Raw genomic sequence first — 16,926 nt, forward strand, 5'->3', positions numbered from 1 at the left:
TCACATAGTAATAAAGATTTAAAATTACACAGCAACCATATACATATTAAGAAGCAAACAGTTTCCAACATGCTATTCAAAGCAAAATATTACACATTTTGTACCAAATTTCAATCTTAATAATTTATCAAATTACCAGGTATATGCATATTCTGACATGCATCATATCGACTTTTTTTGAAAGCTTTCTCAAGTGTTCCAAGATCATAACAAACTTAAATTCATCTCCTTCAATTATTTGATGGACAGTTTGATAGGTTAGGGGAAGCTGAATCCATGGAAGGTCTCTGAACATCTCTTAATCAGCTCAATTATACAAATCAAGTATAAAGGATTAAGTGTGCTTGTTCGAAAGGTAAGCCTTTATATAGGTGTTTGTTAAGATAGATCTGGCCACTTGTAAATGTGCATGACAGGCAAGTAAAGAGATTGCTTCATGTGATGTGAACACTGCTTCAGTTCCTAAAACATCACATGTGACAATTGAACTTACACCACCTCCAAAGCCCTGTGGTTGCTGGAAACCTCCTCCTCCTTGCTGAGGGTATCCACCACCTGGTTGTGGGTAGCCACCAGGCTGTGGCATTCCTCCTGGTTGTGGCATCCCACCTGGTTGTGGCATTCCCCCCTGCTGAGGAAAGCCTCCAGCCATTGGTGGGGGAGCATATCCACCACCACCTGGGTAACCAGGGTTACCACCTCCTTGGTAAGGGTAGCTCATATCAATGGAATAGAATTAGATGAAAAAATCTGAAAAAATAAATAAGAAGCATAACATCTCACTTTTGGGCCATTAGAGATAAAACAGATTCTAAATAAATGAATAGGATTTCATAAGACATTATTGGAAACATGTCTGATTCTATCATTCAAAAGTACTTATATAAAATAGTAAGAAATTGTAATAAATATACAAATCAGTCTTCTTTTTGCTATGAACATTTATATGTTGTCGAAAGTTGTGTCCGGTATGACTGTTTTTTGAGTTGGTGAATAGGTCTCTTTTGATATGTACTAACTTGTACTGTAGTGATGGTTTTTAATCGTTTTGATATCAGGAAAAAGTACCAGTTATTGTGCAAAATACATGTATCACTACTTAAATATTCCCATATGTGGCCTATCATACCCAGGAGTGTCTTTCTCTATTTATTTATAATGAAAGATTGTGTTGTTTTCTACATTTTTCGGGATCCATGGGGATGATGCTGTCTCCAAATCTTCTTGTTCAGCAATTGCATATATTGTTAAATAGTGGGAATCTGAATTCTCAGACGGGTTTTTTCTGTGACCCAGGGACAAATCCCTAAGAGTAGGAACAGACCACACAGCTAATTATGTTAGCATGGTTATGTTCCCCTCCAGAATTGTACAATTTTGAATACCCACCACCTGATATGGTTGATTTCTAACCCTTAGTTTCAGAGAAAAAGTCACTTAAAGCAATATAGCCAAATATCCCTTTTTGGCCCTGCTCCCCTCCATTTATACAATTTTGAATCCCCTCCACCTGAAAATGCTTTCAACCGAATATGGTTGATATCTTTTGATTATTTCTAGAAATGAAGTTGCTTACAGCAGTATGGCCAAATCTTAAAAAAAAACTTTTTCTGGCCCCATCCCTTAGCTCTAAGACTGGGGTCCCTCATGATCACTTATCCAATTTTGGATCCCCACCAACCAGGGATGCTTCCAGTCAAATTCGGTTAAATTCCAAATATGCACATTCCTGTGGTTTTGCAGTAATTGGTGTTTATAATGTTAATTGCACAATTCCCATTTATTTCGCAATATCTTAATTGTGCTAAAATGAGTACTGTATGCATATTAGCATAAAATCATACAAAATATGTTTTATTCCATTTTCCATTTTTTGGAAATTACCTGCCTAAGCTGTTGTGTTATTTTTGTAAACTGACAAATTTGTAAAACACACTCGCTTCCTCCCATCTCTGGATTCCCACTATTTAACAATATGACCTACACTGGGGAAAACACATAGATGAGATATGCAACAAATCTTACAGGACATTAGGATTATTGAAAAGAAATCTTCAATCATGTCCACTTGAAGTTAAACTTCCAGGCATACAAAGGACTCATACGACCTGTCCTTGAATATGCGAGCACTGCCTGGGACCCACACCAAATATATCTTCAAGATCAGCTGGAAACTGTACAAAATAGAGCGGCAAGGTTCATAACATCAAACTACAACTACGACCCAGGTAGTTTGACAGCAATTTTAGACCAGCTGCAACTTCCATCCCTAAAAGATCGCCGAACTCAAAACTTATCCTCTTCTGCAAAGGCATACACGGTCAAGCCAACTTACCATCTGATCGTAAGGGGGTCCCACTTAAGTAAAGTACTTGACGCACGCGCGGTGTAATAATATCCTTGGATGTGTCACCGTATACCTATCAAGATCTCTCACGACTGCGGATCATGACCCGTGACAGTCTGACGGTTACTATGTAACAAGCATGTTTATATCTCAGTCCTTTTCACGTGTATATATACTCACACCCCGTCCAGTAACATATCATTTATCATCCATTTAACTATATACAGAAACGTCTTCAAAGACTTATTCTTGCCAATCCTCACCTTTTTCGGTAGCTGTTGAGCTTCCTGTCGTGGATTATGCTAGTAATTTGTTAGAGTAGTCTCCCCTTATAATGACCAAAACTTAAAAATAAAACGGAGCGCGGAATAATTTTCTATAGATCCCTGTATCTGGAACGTTGAATATAAACATCGTTCTTTATTTTTTTCTATCCTCTGCCGTGACATTAGTTTAATAATCATTTCTAAAAAGAACTACATATCTGGCGAAACGTTTATTAAAAAAATACGAAACAAACAAAATATATAAAAAATATTGTAAAAGCTTTGATGCGAATCGATATCACTACACCAAAAACAAAAGTGCTATATAACTCCAACTTATATACACAAGTACGCATGCACTCAATGCAAATTTTACGTGTTCCAAGTATTGGTCAAACCGGTGAAGTACTTTGGGAGGAGTAGTGTAGTAGGACGAGGAATAATGATAAAGATCGATAGTGTCAAACCCGCGACCCTTGGCTCTCCAGTCCTATGCTCTACCGCTGAGCTAAAGGGAAATTCCCTACAGATGACGCTTGTAAAGACAACCTGATCAATGCTAACCTTTTACAGTAGTGTAAACAACTTTTTTTAAACACAGATGCTTTTTTTACTTCCATAATTAAGGGAGGTAACACCAATTTACATACTTCATTGACACCCCTCGGTATCATAAGGTTTGTGTGTACCAAGGGTTACTCTAACTGCATCCTTCATACCCAAGTTCGCTCAGAGCGTAGATGTAGATGAACGAAACCTCTTGACTGTCGCGGATGTTCACATTTAGGCAGTACTTTATACTAAGGAAAGATGTGCAGACAAGGGATAGTGTTAGCAAACTTCTGTAGAAATGGGCATAACTCCAATAAAAATGGCCGGATCGAAATATTTATCACAGGTTTTCAACCTCAGATTGTCACAATGAAGATATAAAGGGTAGTGTGAACATAACGTCTGTGCAAAGAGCCTAAAATGCAGACGTGAAGAGGTGTCTCTTCCTTCTTGAATTTGGCTAGGGTTTTTGACTTCCTGATAGTAGATGACAGTCTCAATAGTTCTGGCACCGACCTCGAGTTTGAGAGTCATTGTTTGCTGACATTTTGGGGAAAAGACGATTAGTTCCATATTTTCCTGATTAAGCTATAGCATGTTGGTGTTCATCCAGGTACTGATGTCTGTCGGACAACCATCCAGATTTTCTGATATGGTATCCCAACTGTGCTATGCTTTGATGACCATGCAAATCTGTGTGTCTTCAGCAAAATGAAAACTATGGCGACGACAAATCTCTCTGATCGATGAGGAACCCCAAAATCTAGTATTTTGTCAAGTGAGGTGGTAGATCTTATGGCAACATACTGTCGTCGTTCACTCAAATAAGACTGCATCCAACATAATGCGTCACCAGTCACTCCATATCAGAGTTAAGATAGACGTTTGTAAAGTATGCCATGGTCGATGACGTCAAATGCAGCATGACTAGCACCGCTCTGTACTTGTTATCAAAGGAGGCAGCTATGCCACTATATACACGTAGGAGCGCCGTCTCAGTAGAGTGTCACATGTGGTATGCCGATTGCAGGTTGTCGTGGAGACTGTTTGCATGGAGATGAACTTCCAAACGTCCGGACATAACCTTCTCCAAGATCTTAGGCAGGAAAGGTAGATTTGATACTGGGCGATATTTCTCCAACTGCTCCAGCTTGTCCATACCAGGCTTCTTCAACAGTGATCTTACATGTGTCGTCTTGAAACATCATGGAACTTTTGACTCCGTCAATGATTTGTTCATGACTGAGGTAATCAAAGGAAACTGTGCAAGTACATGAAATTCGGCTGAACACTACAGTAGGAGTTGTCAAGACAACCTGATTCGAATCTGTGACTGTTCGCCCAAAGAATGAGTTTCTGTATTGATCTGTGTTGCTGTGGGGTATTATGACTGCTCTATTATTGTTCCTGATCGTATTTGGAATTGGTCTTGATGTCTAGCACTCCTGGGACTTCCGCTGCCAGAAATTAATAAAGTATTTTGCTAGGCATTGATGGAATATGCTCCTCCGCGATTTTCTAATAGAATGTTAATCTCTGTTCATTTCGTCTTGATGCTTTGTGATGGAAGCTGTAGATCTTTGAGAAGTTTTGTCATAAACCCCTCTTCCCTTTTTCAGAAACAGAAACGTTATAAACAGATATAACAGATACGTTATAAACAGATGCGTTATAAACAGATATAACAGATACGTTATAAACAGATGGGTTATAAACAGATATAACAGATGCGTTATAAACAGATATATCAGATACGTTATAAACAGATATAACAGATACGTTATAAACCGATACATTATAAACAGATGCGTTATAAACAGATACGTTATAAACAGATGCGTTATAAACAGATATAACAGATACGTTATAAACAGATATAACAGAAACGTTATAAACAGAAACGTTATAAACAGATGCGTTATAAACAGATACGTTATATACAGATGCGTTATAAACAGATGCGTTATAAACAGATACGTTATAAACAGATATATCAGATACGTTATAAACAGATATAACAGATACGTTATAAACAGATATAACAGAAACGTTATATACAGATACGTTATAAACAGATATATCAGATACTTTATAAACAGATATAACACATGCGTTATAAACAGATAGAACAGATGCGTTATAAACACAAACGTTATAAACAGATGCGTTATAAACAGATGCGTTATAAACAGATACGTTGTAAATGGTTCTATAATCGAAGCTTCTAACAAAGATACTCTAGATTCTAGTTTTGTTTCGTGAGATTTTGACTGAAACAATGTTATTAGACATTTTACAAACTGTACTGCATCAGCTGGCTTAGTTTTCAAGGGGAATATCTTTAAATCCTAGGAAATCCAAAGACATGTATACATATATAATACGGCCTATACATATATAATACGGCCTATACATATATAATACGGCCTATACATATATAATACGGCCTATACATATATAATACGGCCTATACATATATAATACGGCCTATACATATATAATACGGCCTATACATATATAATACGGCCTATACATATATAATACGGCCTATACATATATAATACGGCCTATACATATATAAAACGGCCTATACATATACATATATAATACGGCCTATACATATATAATACGGCCTATACATGTATAATACGGCCTATACATATATAATACGGCCTATACATGTATAATACGGCCTATACATATATAATACGGCCTATACATGTATAATACGGCCTATACATATATAATACGGCCTATACATGTATAATACGGCCTATACATATATAATACGGCCTATACATGTATAATACGGCCTATACATATATAATACGGCCTATACATGTATAATACGGCCTATACATATATAATACGGCCTATACATGTATAATACGGCCTATACATATATAATACGGCCTATACATGTATAATACGGCCTATACATATATAATACGGCCTATACATGTATAATACGGCCTATACATATATAATACGGCCTATACATGTATAATACGGCCTATACATATATAATACGGCCTATACATGTATACTACTGGTTAATTTGTGTACGTTATTGTAGATGTTCAAATAAATTTAACCACTATAAATGGATTTTAAAGGATAAATTAGTGAAAAGCTAAGAAAGAAAAGGGTGGGATATGTGAGGATAAGGGATCACATTTTCACTTTGGTCACGTTTCTGTTTTGGTGCATTATTTTTCCAAATAAAAACGACTTGGTTATCCGAGCATTTGGGATAGGTGCATATATTTGATCACAAGTGATCATTACATCGATTTAAAGTTTGTTTTATTGATAATATTAAGTAGCATGAGTGTAACACTTGACCAATATAATGTGTAACGTATCTGTTGGAATAGTAACGTATCTTTTTTAAATTTTGAATGGGAGTAACGATTGAAAAAAGGGACATGTACGCTAGCGGACAAACTTTTTGCAGTATAAGTTAAAGCCGCCTTGATGTTTAATTACGTCTGGATTTTTTGTGAAGTTGTTTTCAATGTAAAAGTTTGTTATAAAAATACTTGTTCAAATTGTGTGAATAGAAACCTTACAAGAACAAAACCATTATATCCTTGTTTTAATGCAACATACCATAATGATTTTTTTTTCTTCTTAAATATAGATCAAATTAATAGTAGTTTATCAAAATAAGTAAAATTAACATACCATTTCGATTGAAGATGCTGTAAAATTTCATTTGTATATCTGGCTCACAAGATTACACATACGTCACAATTTGATACTCAACTGTAAAGAGATACAGGCGAGGTAGTATCTTTGTTGTGTTGCTGAAGAACGAATGTTTTGTACTGTAGATATGCATTAGTCGATGAAAAAATACTTTTCTAAAACAAAACCCGTGAAAAGTGTTCAAAAGTTTGAAGTTCAAAGAATGAAATAAATATTGTTTTTGAATGCATTGGTTTTGATTTTTTTTCGTTCGATACCAAATTCCTATTTTCATATACGATCGGAAAAACGTGTTAGCATTTGTTGCAAAAATGTCTGTTTTTATGACAGTCTATCTTGGATTCGCGAATATGGTAAATTTGAAGAAGAAAAACATTTTGTTTTGAAGAAGTACTGGATCACGTATCTGTTTTACTGACAATGACCTGTTGGGAATGGACACTTCTGTTTTCAAAACTGGTGAATAGTAAACAGAACCCATTCGGTTTATTATCCTACACATATGCTACTCTTTTGAGAAAAGATAACAAAATGTTCGCAAAGTTATTTTTCACTTTTACTGTATATGTATGCGCATGATAAGTGAGAATGAACGTTACCTAAACCGAAGTTGTCGTCAAGGAGACCATTGTCACCATAAATATGTTTATAGGGATATTGGAATAATTGTAATCAAATGAAAATGAAAATAGTGAAATAGTTTTAATGACAAAGTATGTAGCCTTCTTGGTCAATGTGTTGATGATGACCACCTAATACGTACAAAATCTACCGTCCGAGTGTTGGACTATTTTACCAGGGCCCGTATTCATGAAACCGTTCTTCATGCTCAAGCATGGATTTTGTGCTCAAGCTCAATTTCTTGTTCTGGTTATAAATTCATAAATAAATCTTATTTTGCCAAAGATTTGGAAAAATGTTGAATAAACTTGAACCTGAATACTGTTTTCAATGTTTACATTTGACATTTTGATCGTTTGACATGATTTAAGTGAGTTACAAGAACATGCTTGAGCATGAGAACTGTTTCATGAATACGGGCCCAGGTATCTGGACTGACGCAGAGACGTAACTGATACAGCCAGTGTACGTCTCTGGTAGTATATAATGCTATAATGACTGCATTTTTTCCTGTGTAGCGGAACTGGACTGGGTCGGTCGTCGGCGACCAAGTAGCTCAAATGGTAGAGCGTCGGAAAGTTCGGACGGAATCCCGGTCGCTTGCCGTTGCATTTCTCTTCTCCTAATATAGACAAAGTTGATCGCCAGTGGTGAGTCCCGCGCCCCAATCGGATTTTTGAAAGCCATGTTTGTTACCGATTCGTTACTTATTACGATTTCAAGATTGTTCAACATTACTAATTATATTAGCGGCAGCACGATTTACCCAAAAGACCCAAAAATACCCCAAAAGACCGAAAAGACACCCCAAAAACACACACAAAATATATATATATATATAGATAATCATATTTCTGCTTCCAGACATTATGTAGCATAATGATGTTTCAGGTTAATTGAATTTGAGTTACTTCCCCTTCAACAAGTTTATCGTTTGCCTATTCACAGAAGTTTTATCGGTAACTGGTATTTTTCTCACCCTTTCCACATTATTTGACATAGGTAGCCTATGTTTATTTTGTATTTGATAAGTGCTTTGCAGTCTTTTTGGGTAAATCGTGCCCGATCCGTATGACTCCCGACCGTTCCGTCTCCGTGTTTTGAGGTTTCATTAATTGTACAATGCATTTTTGTCGAATGAAAACTCTTTTCTACATAACATGTGTTTTACTTTATTTTAGTGATTAATTTAACCTTAAATACATCAAACATGTCAACAAATTGTACTTTTCTAATAGTATATTTGCACAACCGTAAATAGGAATGCTCCCTTACATTACAGAACACCAGGTGGCGCATCAAGTAAAAATAACAAAAATGGCACAGACGGTATTTCTGCTTATGGCAGGTGGACAAATTGAATCGGCAGAGGTGAGTATTGCATGACTGTACTTAACTTTATATATTCTTCCGGATTTATGATATTTCTTACAATAAGGATAATGTATGGGTATACATGTGATTGTATCATGTTCTAATCGGCCATAAATATTTGGTGATAAAAGGTAAACAAGCACGCACATGTCAAGTTCCATTGGTGGTTTATTTATTAATATTTACATGTCATAAATTAAGAACTATTACGACTTTTCATCGGCTAAAATAAGTGAGTCTCATCTTATCTAACTTGATAGTAGTATATGTGGATATTATTCAACGATTAATTGGAACCTTACTGATTAAAATCATTTTGCTATTGCAGTTTCCAGAGTTTGATGATATTTATTGTAAATACTGCTTTACATATGGATCAGATTGGTTGATAACTTCGGTAAGTCGATGCAAAATTTGCAGGTAATTGTGTATTTCAACCAGAGACATATAAAGCCAGTGAAGTAGTATATGCGTCTATATGTTTCAACCAGTTATCAATTTGTATGTCATAATGAGCAAATAGAAAAAAAGTAGTAAAGATTTATTATTGGATACACTGATGTTTTAGTTTTGATGTCAGAATAATATGAAACTGGTAATCACTAGTATACACCTGCTTGATGGGAAGGAACGTTTGATAGTACTTCTTTTATAGGGATTGATTACGACAACAAAAACTGTTCTGGGGTTCAGGTTTGGAAAAACAGAAAATATATACTAATAGATTTTTTATAAGTTCAGATCTAGATGTAATTGTAAATAATTTGTTGTTTACAGTTGAAAGCTTTGTCTATCTGTTAAATCACAATGAGAGAATTTGATGCAAGCTCATCAAAAGATCTTCATCATTGTTCAATGAATCAATATATCTTCACAGGGTTTGGAAGAAGGCATCACACAAATAACTAAGAAAAGTAAAGACGACAGGCAAGAGTTTGTATGGAACTTTCCCCTAGATATCACCTTCAAGAGCACCAATCCACATGGATGTAAGTTAGAAAATAATCGGAATTGTTCCTGTAATATCCATAGAAGGATGTTTTCTGTCTTCTGCCACACCATGTCAAGTTTTTATCATGTAGCTAAGAACAAATTTGATAAAAATTGGGATCAAAAGATTGAGTTACTGTCTTTTAGCTGCTCAAAAAAAGAATTCAAATCATTCATTAAGATTGCCATTCATTAGCCAAAATAACAGCAGTCACATGATCAATCATGACCTTTCATGAGATTCTATTTGGTCAAATGACCTCAAAATTTTGTCTTGTCAGCTGTCTTAGTGACATAACAATACCTCCAACTGATAATACTTTATTAAACCAACATTTAACTATGTCTCTCAACTAAATACATCTCACGGGTAGCTTTCGGTGACCTCCTGGTTGTTTTCTTCAGCCCTTACTGAGATCAGTAGTGGGCTTCAGACTAATCTGGTGATTCAATCATGTGACATGGGGATTATCCCCAAGTCATGTGACTGAATCATGATAATATTTGGCATATAATTTAAATGAAACTTTGATTGAAAGCATCAGCATAAAATATCAAAGTTTAATTTTGTACACAAACAATGTACATATTAAACTTAAAACGTTTGTTTAAATGTAGCCCGAGTTTCCTCTGGCCCTGACACCAGACTTAGACATTTTGACAGATAAATGTCTGGTGTGGGGCCAGAGCACACTGATATATGAAAACGTGGAATTCTCCGACACCATTTGGTGTCGGAGAGTTTTGAGGTGCTGACAAAAAAATTGACGATGACACAACACAAAATTTCCCACCTGAGCGAAAGCCATTTTTGTAGGTCAGGGGATCGACTAATCAACAAAATGAGGCGGTCCGGAAATCTTTTAAACGAGAATGATATATTCCGTTTTCGGTCTTGATCAGTACGGCTTGTTGATTAGTCACTCCCTTGACCTACACAAAAATGGCATTCGCGTAAGCGGTAAATTTTGAACTATTGGAAACCGAGGACTCAACTGACGTCATTCAGCTGCTGTTGGTGATAGTCAGAATGGATTTGGATTGATAAATAATCAATTTTTCAATGTATGTGAGGTGTGTGTTGTGTCATTGTCGATTTTTGTTGTCAGGACCTCATAACTGTCCGAAACCAAACAATGGCAGAGAATTCCGCATTTTCATATAGAAGTGTGCTCTGGCCCCACACCAGACATCTATCTGCCAAAATGTCTAAGTCTGGTCTCAAGGCCAGAGGAAACTTGGGCTAGTTTAAGTGTAAAATAAAACTTTGATATGACACATTTCCAAACTGATGAATCTTATTTTAGTTATCAGCATATTGCCATAATAGCAAGAATGTTTTATTGACTATTAAATGCTTTGAAATACTATGGTATTTGTATTATTTATAATTATATAAACAGCCTGCTAAGTAGTATTTTGCAATCTTCATTTATCATGTCACCATGAAAACTTTGTTACATTTAAACTGATTGTCATAAACGAAAATATTTTCAATTTTTCTACTTATGTGATTATTAGAAAAAAAAACGGCCATATTTGTTAGATAATAATATAGGTATTGCAGTTGCTGATATCTCTCTTATGTCTTGAATTCTTACAAAACACCATTGTGTTTCTGAGATTTTGATTGATTAATAGTGGATATGAAAACATACATGGTGTTCTTTGCCCTAAAAAATATGTTAGAAGTTAAAAATTATTCGTGAAATGACGTAACACAGTACTAGTGATTCACCAAAATATCTCCCTACTTCAAAACACAAATCTCCCTACATTGTGTTTCAAAGTCATCATACATGTTTTATATATGCTGTAATAATATAAATGTTTATTTAAGAGTCACAGCAGGTCATCCTTCCCTATACTTATCGTAAAGTGTAATGTATCTCTCAAATCGACAGCTTGACTTCTATTGCTACCTATTATAATGTGTTATTGTATGTATCTCAGGGCCATAGCTGTCATCCTTTGCTATATCTGTTGTAATAGTGTTATTGTATGTATCTCAGGGCCATAGCGGGTCATCCTTTGCTATATCTGTTGTAAGTGTTATTGTATGTATCTCAGGGCCACAACTGGTCATCCTTTGCTATATCTGTTGTAATAGTGTTATTGTGTATCTCAGGGCCACAGCTGTCATCCTTTGCTATATCTGTTGTAATATAGTTATTGTATGTATCTCAGGGCCACAGCTGCTCATCCTTTGCTATCTCTGTTGTAATAGTGTTATTGTATGTATCTCAGGGCCATAGCTGTCATCCTTTGCTATACCTGTTGTAATAGTGTTATTGTATGTATCTCAGGGCCATAGCTGTCATCCTTTGCTATATCTGTTGTAATAGTGTTATTGTGTATCTCAGGGCCACAGCTGGCATCCTTTGCTATATCTGTTGTAATATTCTTATTGTGTATCTCAGGGCCACAGCTGGTCATCCTATGCTATATCTGTTGGAATAGTGTTATTGTATGTATCTCAGGGCCACAACTGGTCATCCTTTGCTATATCTGTTGTAAGTGTTATTGTATGTATCTCAGGGACACAGCTGGTCATCATTTGCTATATCTGTTGTAATAGTGTTATTGGATGTATCTCAGGGCCACCGCTGGTCATCCTTTGCTATATCTGTTGTAATATAGTTATTGTATGTATCTCAGGGCCACAGCTGCTCATCCTTTGCTATATCTGTTGTAATATTGTTATTGCATGTATCTCAGGGCCACAGCTGGTCATCCTATGCTATATCTGTTGGAATAGTGTTATTGTATGTATCTCAGGGCCACAACTGGTCATCCTTTGCTATATCTGTTGTAATAGTGTTATTGTGTATCTCAGGGCCACAGCTGTCATCCTTTGCTATATCTGTTGTAATATTTTTTTTGTGTATCTCAGGGCCACAGCTGGCATCCTTTGCTATATCTGTTGTAATATTGTTATTGTGTATTTCAGGGCCACAGCTGGTCATCCTTTGCTATATCTGTTGTAATAGTTTTATTGTACAGTTGTGGGATCGCACAACATTACACGATGTGCGGTGTGTGCACGATGTGTGCACGGTGTGTGAACGGTGTGTGCACGATGGGCGAACGATAAAAAGCTGGATGATCATTGCTTGCGCACATCTGTGCGCACGATGGACGGACGTTGTGCGATAATAATCGTGGTTGGTTTAAATTGAGGAATGCCTTAACAATGTATACGGTTTCATGTTTAAACATATAAACTTGATGTTTACATATGTTTCTATATTCTAGCAACATCTACAAACTTATCTTTTTGTCTATGCATTCTTATATTTAGAAATTGTGTTTTCTGTGTTTTCAAACAAACTTAATCAACACATGTAAAATTACAACACAATCCCGTATACAGGTAAACATAACCACTTTATACATGTACCTGGACCGTAGTATTCTCCCAGCCTGGGGCACTTACGTAACTCGTCGGGTAAGGCCGGGGGGGTGAAAATCCAGGTGAAGGGGAGCTATAGGCAAACGAATGCAAATAACAAATACTATTCATTACGGTCAAACGATATCGCATATCAGCTCTGTGTGTCAGGCACTGGTCAGGTAAAACTCCGGACACTCATCAAATTGTTATTTACCCGTTCTGTTACCTTGGAGCCAAACCCATTCTTGACAGCCTAACGGTCGCTGTAATACTGTGTAACACGCATATTGTGATGAGAAATTACAGATATATATGCAGTGTACATTATCGCATATAAGCCTTCCGTATTTTTGTCATTCCGTAATTTTGATCTACAAATGATACCAAATCGCACAGTTGTGCGGAGAGAAGCGCACAACGGGGCGAACGATTGCTAAATCGCACAGTTGTGCGCACCATGTGTGGACGATGTGTGGACGGTGTGTGAACGATGTATGCACGGTGTGCGCACGCTATTTTTGGTGCGTTGTGCGATCCCACAACTGTATGTATCTCAGGGCCACAGCTGGTCATCCTTTACTATATCTGTTGTAATAGTGTTATTGTATGTATCTCAGGGCCACAGCTGGTCATCTTTTGCTATATCTGTTGTAATATTGTTATTGTGTATCTCAAGGCCACAGCTGGTCATCCTTTGCTATATCTGTTGTAATAGTGTTATTGTATGTATCTCAGGGACACAGCTGGTCATCCTTTGCTATATCTGTTGTAATAGTGTTATTTTATGTATCTCAGGGCCACAGCTGGTCATCTTTTGCTATATCGGTTGTAATATTGTTATTGTGTATCTCAAGGCCACAGCTAGTCATCCTTTGCTATATCTGTTGTAATAGTGTTATTTTATGTATCTCAGGGCCACAGCTGGTCATCTTTTGCTGTATCTGTTGTAATATTGTTATTGTGTCTCTCAGGGCCACAGCTGGTCATCCATTGCTATGGAATTGACGTATTCGGACAGGATGTTGTGAGGGCCACAGCTGGTCATCCTTTGCTATATCGGTTGTAATATTGTTATTGTGTATCTCAAGGCCACAGATGGTCATCCTTTGCTATATCTGTTGTAAGATTGTTATTGTGTATCTCAGGGCCACAGCTGGTCATCCATTGCTATGGAATTGACGTATTCGGACAGGATGTTGTGAGAGGTTACGGAATGTGCCATGTCCCAATCACACCAGGAAGGTAGGATGCATTGAAGCAAAAGAGATGTAATTGATAAAACTTCATTTGATACCCTTGAAAATTATTTTTCAATCAAAATTTAGTTTATCTGTAGATTTGATAAAGATAAACTGAAAAGCATTGTGTGTACTGAATAATTTCTGTGTTCCTCGTTAACTTTACATTATTCTATTTATCGAGGATATTTTTTCAAAATGATTTTGGAAACATTTGATATAGTTCCTGCCTACCTGGGAAGTTTGTTTTATATTTGATTATAGTTTATCATATATTCATTGTGAAATTACTGCTTCATCAGACACAAGCGGAAAGTACCCATGTTTGTTCCTGAATCAGCATCAGCACTTCAAAAATTCACAGCATGGTTTCTGGGGAGGCGGCCAGAATTTGTTGACCCCAAGGTTGTGGCTCAGGGAGAGGGAAGAGAAGGTAATTTGAACAGATTTTTAAAACTTTCTCAACTTTGTTCTCTCAGAAATAGTGAAATTTTATACTAAATTTTACTTCGAAATGGAAAAAGGGATTTTTTGTCTAATTTCATTCTGAGTGACACCTTAATAAACTTGCTAATATACTCTTCTCTTTACATATAAGTCACTGAGGTTAGATTATGTTTTGAAAAAGTATTTTCATTGAATGATATTGGTATTTTGGAAATTCTCTCATAATCGATTGTAATGTTTATTTCTTTTTCTAGTTACACGAGTGCGGTCTCAGGGTTTCGTGACAGTGTCTTTTAATGTCGTTTCAAAGGATATGAAGAAATTAGGTTATGATGTCATTCCATCAGAGGTCTCTACAACAGTCGTGCCAGATAATGTAGGCATGGCTAAAGGGCAGACAGAGGCATAGTATCACCGTTAACTGTTTAGTAATTCTATAGTTGAGACATTCTAATTGTCATGAAGAAATCCCAAGTGCTGCTTTTAGAACCTGGCAAGAATCATATGTTTGTGTAAAATGATGAATTATTACATTCCAAATCCTGGTGTGAAGTGTTCATTAGGACATCAAATTTAGAAAAATTCTTCCACAGTATTTTTATTCCGAAATTGAATAACTAGCCTGTTTCATTCATGATCATACGACAGTTAAGATATGTTTGTTTTTTATAAAGAAAAATGTGGAAAGTGTGTAAATAATAACTTGTTGCTATGCATGTGAACACATATCCATTCATCATTACAGTTACGTACGACATCAGTATGTATGGTTAGTCGATGTTTTGATAGTTGTGCTAATGCAAACACGTGTTTGTCAGACATGTCTTTAGTACAAACACAAAAAAGGGAAATTATGCTTTTTGCACCTTTCATTTTCATGTGAAAGTAAGCAGTAATTGTCGGAGGGTGCACCAGCCATGTCACCAGAACTTGATGTAGTTTTATGTTCACCAGCCATGTCACCAGAACTTGATGTAGTTTTATGTTACACAAGAAATGAATGTTATGCAGGAAAGCTTGGCTTGTGAGAGTCTTCATTTTGTTCTGAAACAAAATGGGATATTAGGTGTAAGTTGACTTAAGTTTTCAAATACCAGGAGCTACCTACAAATAATTGAATGCTGAAAGTACTTTACATAAACAGTGTATCTCACTAAAACCGTCCATTTATATCATTATTTATTGTATAATATGCAAAGATAATGTGAAAACGCAACATTTTTATAATTATAAATTGTATGTAAATATATCTACAAGACGTAGGTACATTGTATTTTAAAATGTGTATAATTTAATAATACAGTATCTTATATGAACAGTTGTTTAGTTTTATTTGCATTTTGCTACTATATTCATATATAACTACGATAATAATTTGCGAACCGCTTTGAGATGACCTACAAACTAGGTTGTGATAAAGTGGTATATAAGAACCTCAAATTGTGATTAATTGAAGGACAATGTGCATATGATAACCCTGAGAATTCCCATTTGTGAATGTGATGTGATCACTGAGATGACTGTTTGCATAATTGTGGTGCTTGAAATATTCCTTTTAATGTTACAATGGCATGTACACTTCTTCGTTATCTTTATAAATCAAGCAGGTAACCTTGAAAATGTTCTACCTTTTTCTCATCAATGTCAGATTTTTACGGAAGGTATAATAATAATGCTTATTGTTATTCATGGCTTCATCTTTCAAAATAGAGATGACATTCTTATGCTTTTCAAATGACCAAAAATAGCACTTTCTTAATTCCACATGCCTACACATTACTTAAACATACCAATGTCCAATAATAGTTTCCTTGGCGTCGACAGGTCAGTATATCCAGAGAAATTAGGGTACTATATAGGCCTACACTCAAATAAACCGATATCTGTCGGTTACAATTGTGTCCAACATCATGAAAACACATGAACTTGCCTGTTAAACTTTGGGTAGTAAGCAGAACGTTATCACTCTTGCCACCAAACTTTTTT

The 16,926-nt window shown here is 35.9% G+C and overlaps 2 protein-coding genes across 4 annotated transcripts in view; one reads left to right on the top strand and one right to left on the bottom strand.

The window, feature by feature from the left end:
• LOC110446539 (annexin A7-like) overlaps positions 1 to 2,701 on the bottom strand; it is a 31,569-nt gene extending 28,868 nt beyond the window's left edge. The window contains exons 1-2 of one of the 3 annotated variants that reach the window (XM_021491733.1): positions 2,611 to 2,701; positions 494 to 750 (exon numbers count right to left, since the gene is read on the bottom strand). In XM_021491733.1, coding sequence (XP_021347408.1) covers positions 494 to 721 — 228 coding nt within the window. In that variant the 5' untranslated portion in view covers positions 722 to 750; positions 2,611 to 2,701. The other 2 variants (XM_021491734.1, XM_021491735.1) reach the window with 2 other exon arrangements.
• A 6,065-nt stretch (positions 2,702 to 8,766) lies between these two features.
• Positions 8,767 to 16,230, top strand: LOC110446540 (B9 domain-containing protein 1-like). The gene is made up of 6 exons (XM_021491736.1): positions 8,767 to 8,868; positions 9,200 to 9,268; positions 9,749 to 9,860; positions 14,401 to 14,497; positions 14,796 to 14,926; positions 15,195 to 16,230. The coding sequence occupies exons 1-6, from the start codon at positions 8,815 to 8,817 to the stop codon at positions 15,347 to 15,349; spliced, it is 618 nt and encodes a 205-aa protein (XP_021347411.1). The 5' UTR covers positions 8,767 to 8,814; the 3' UTR covers positions 15,350 to 16,230.
• Positions 16,231 to 16,926: the final 696 nt, after the last annotated feature.

The sequence above is a fragment of the Mizuhopecten yessoensis genome, unplaced genomic scaffold, assembly GCF_002113885.1.
Source record: "Mizuhopecten yessoensis strain PY_sf001 unplaced genomic scaffold, ASM211388v2 scaffold2781, whole genome shotgun sequence".
In the NCBI taxonomy this organism is placed as follows: Eukaryota; Metazoa; Mollusca; class Bivalvia; order Pectinida; family Pectinidae; genus Mizuhopecten; species Mizuhopecten yessoensis.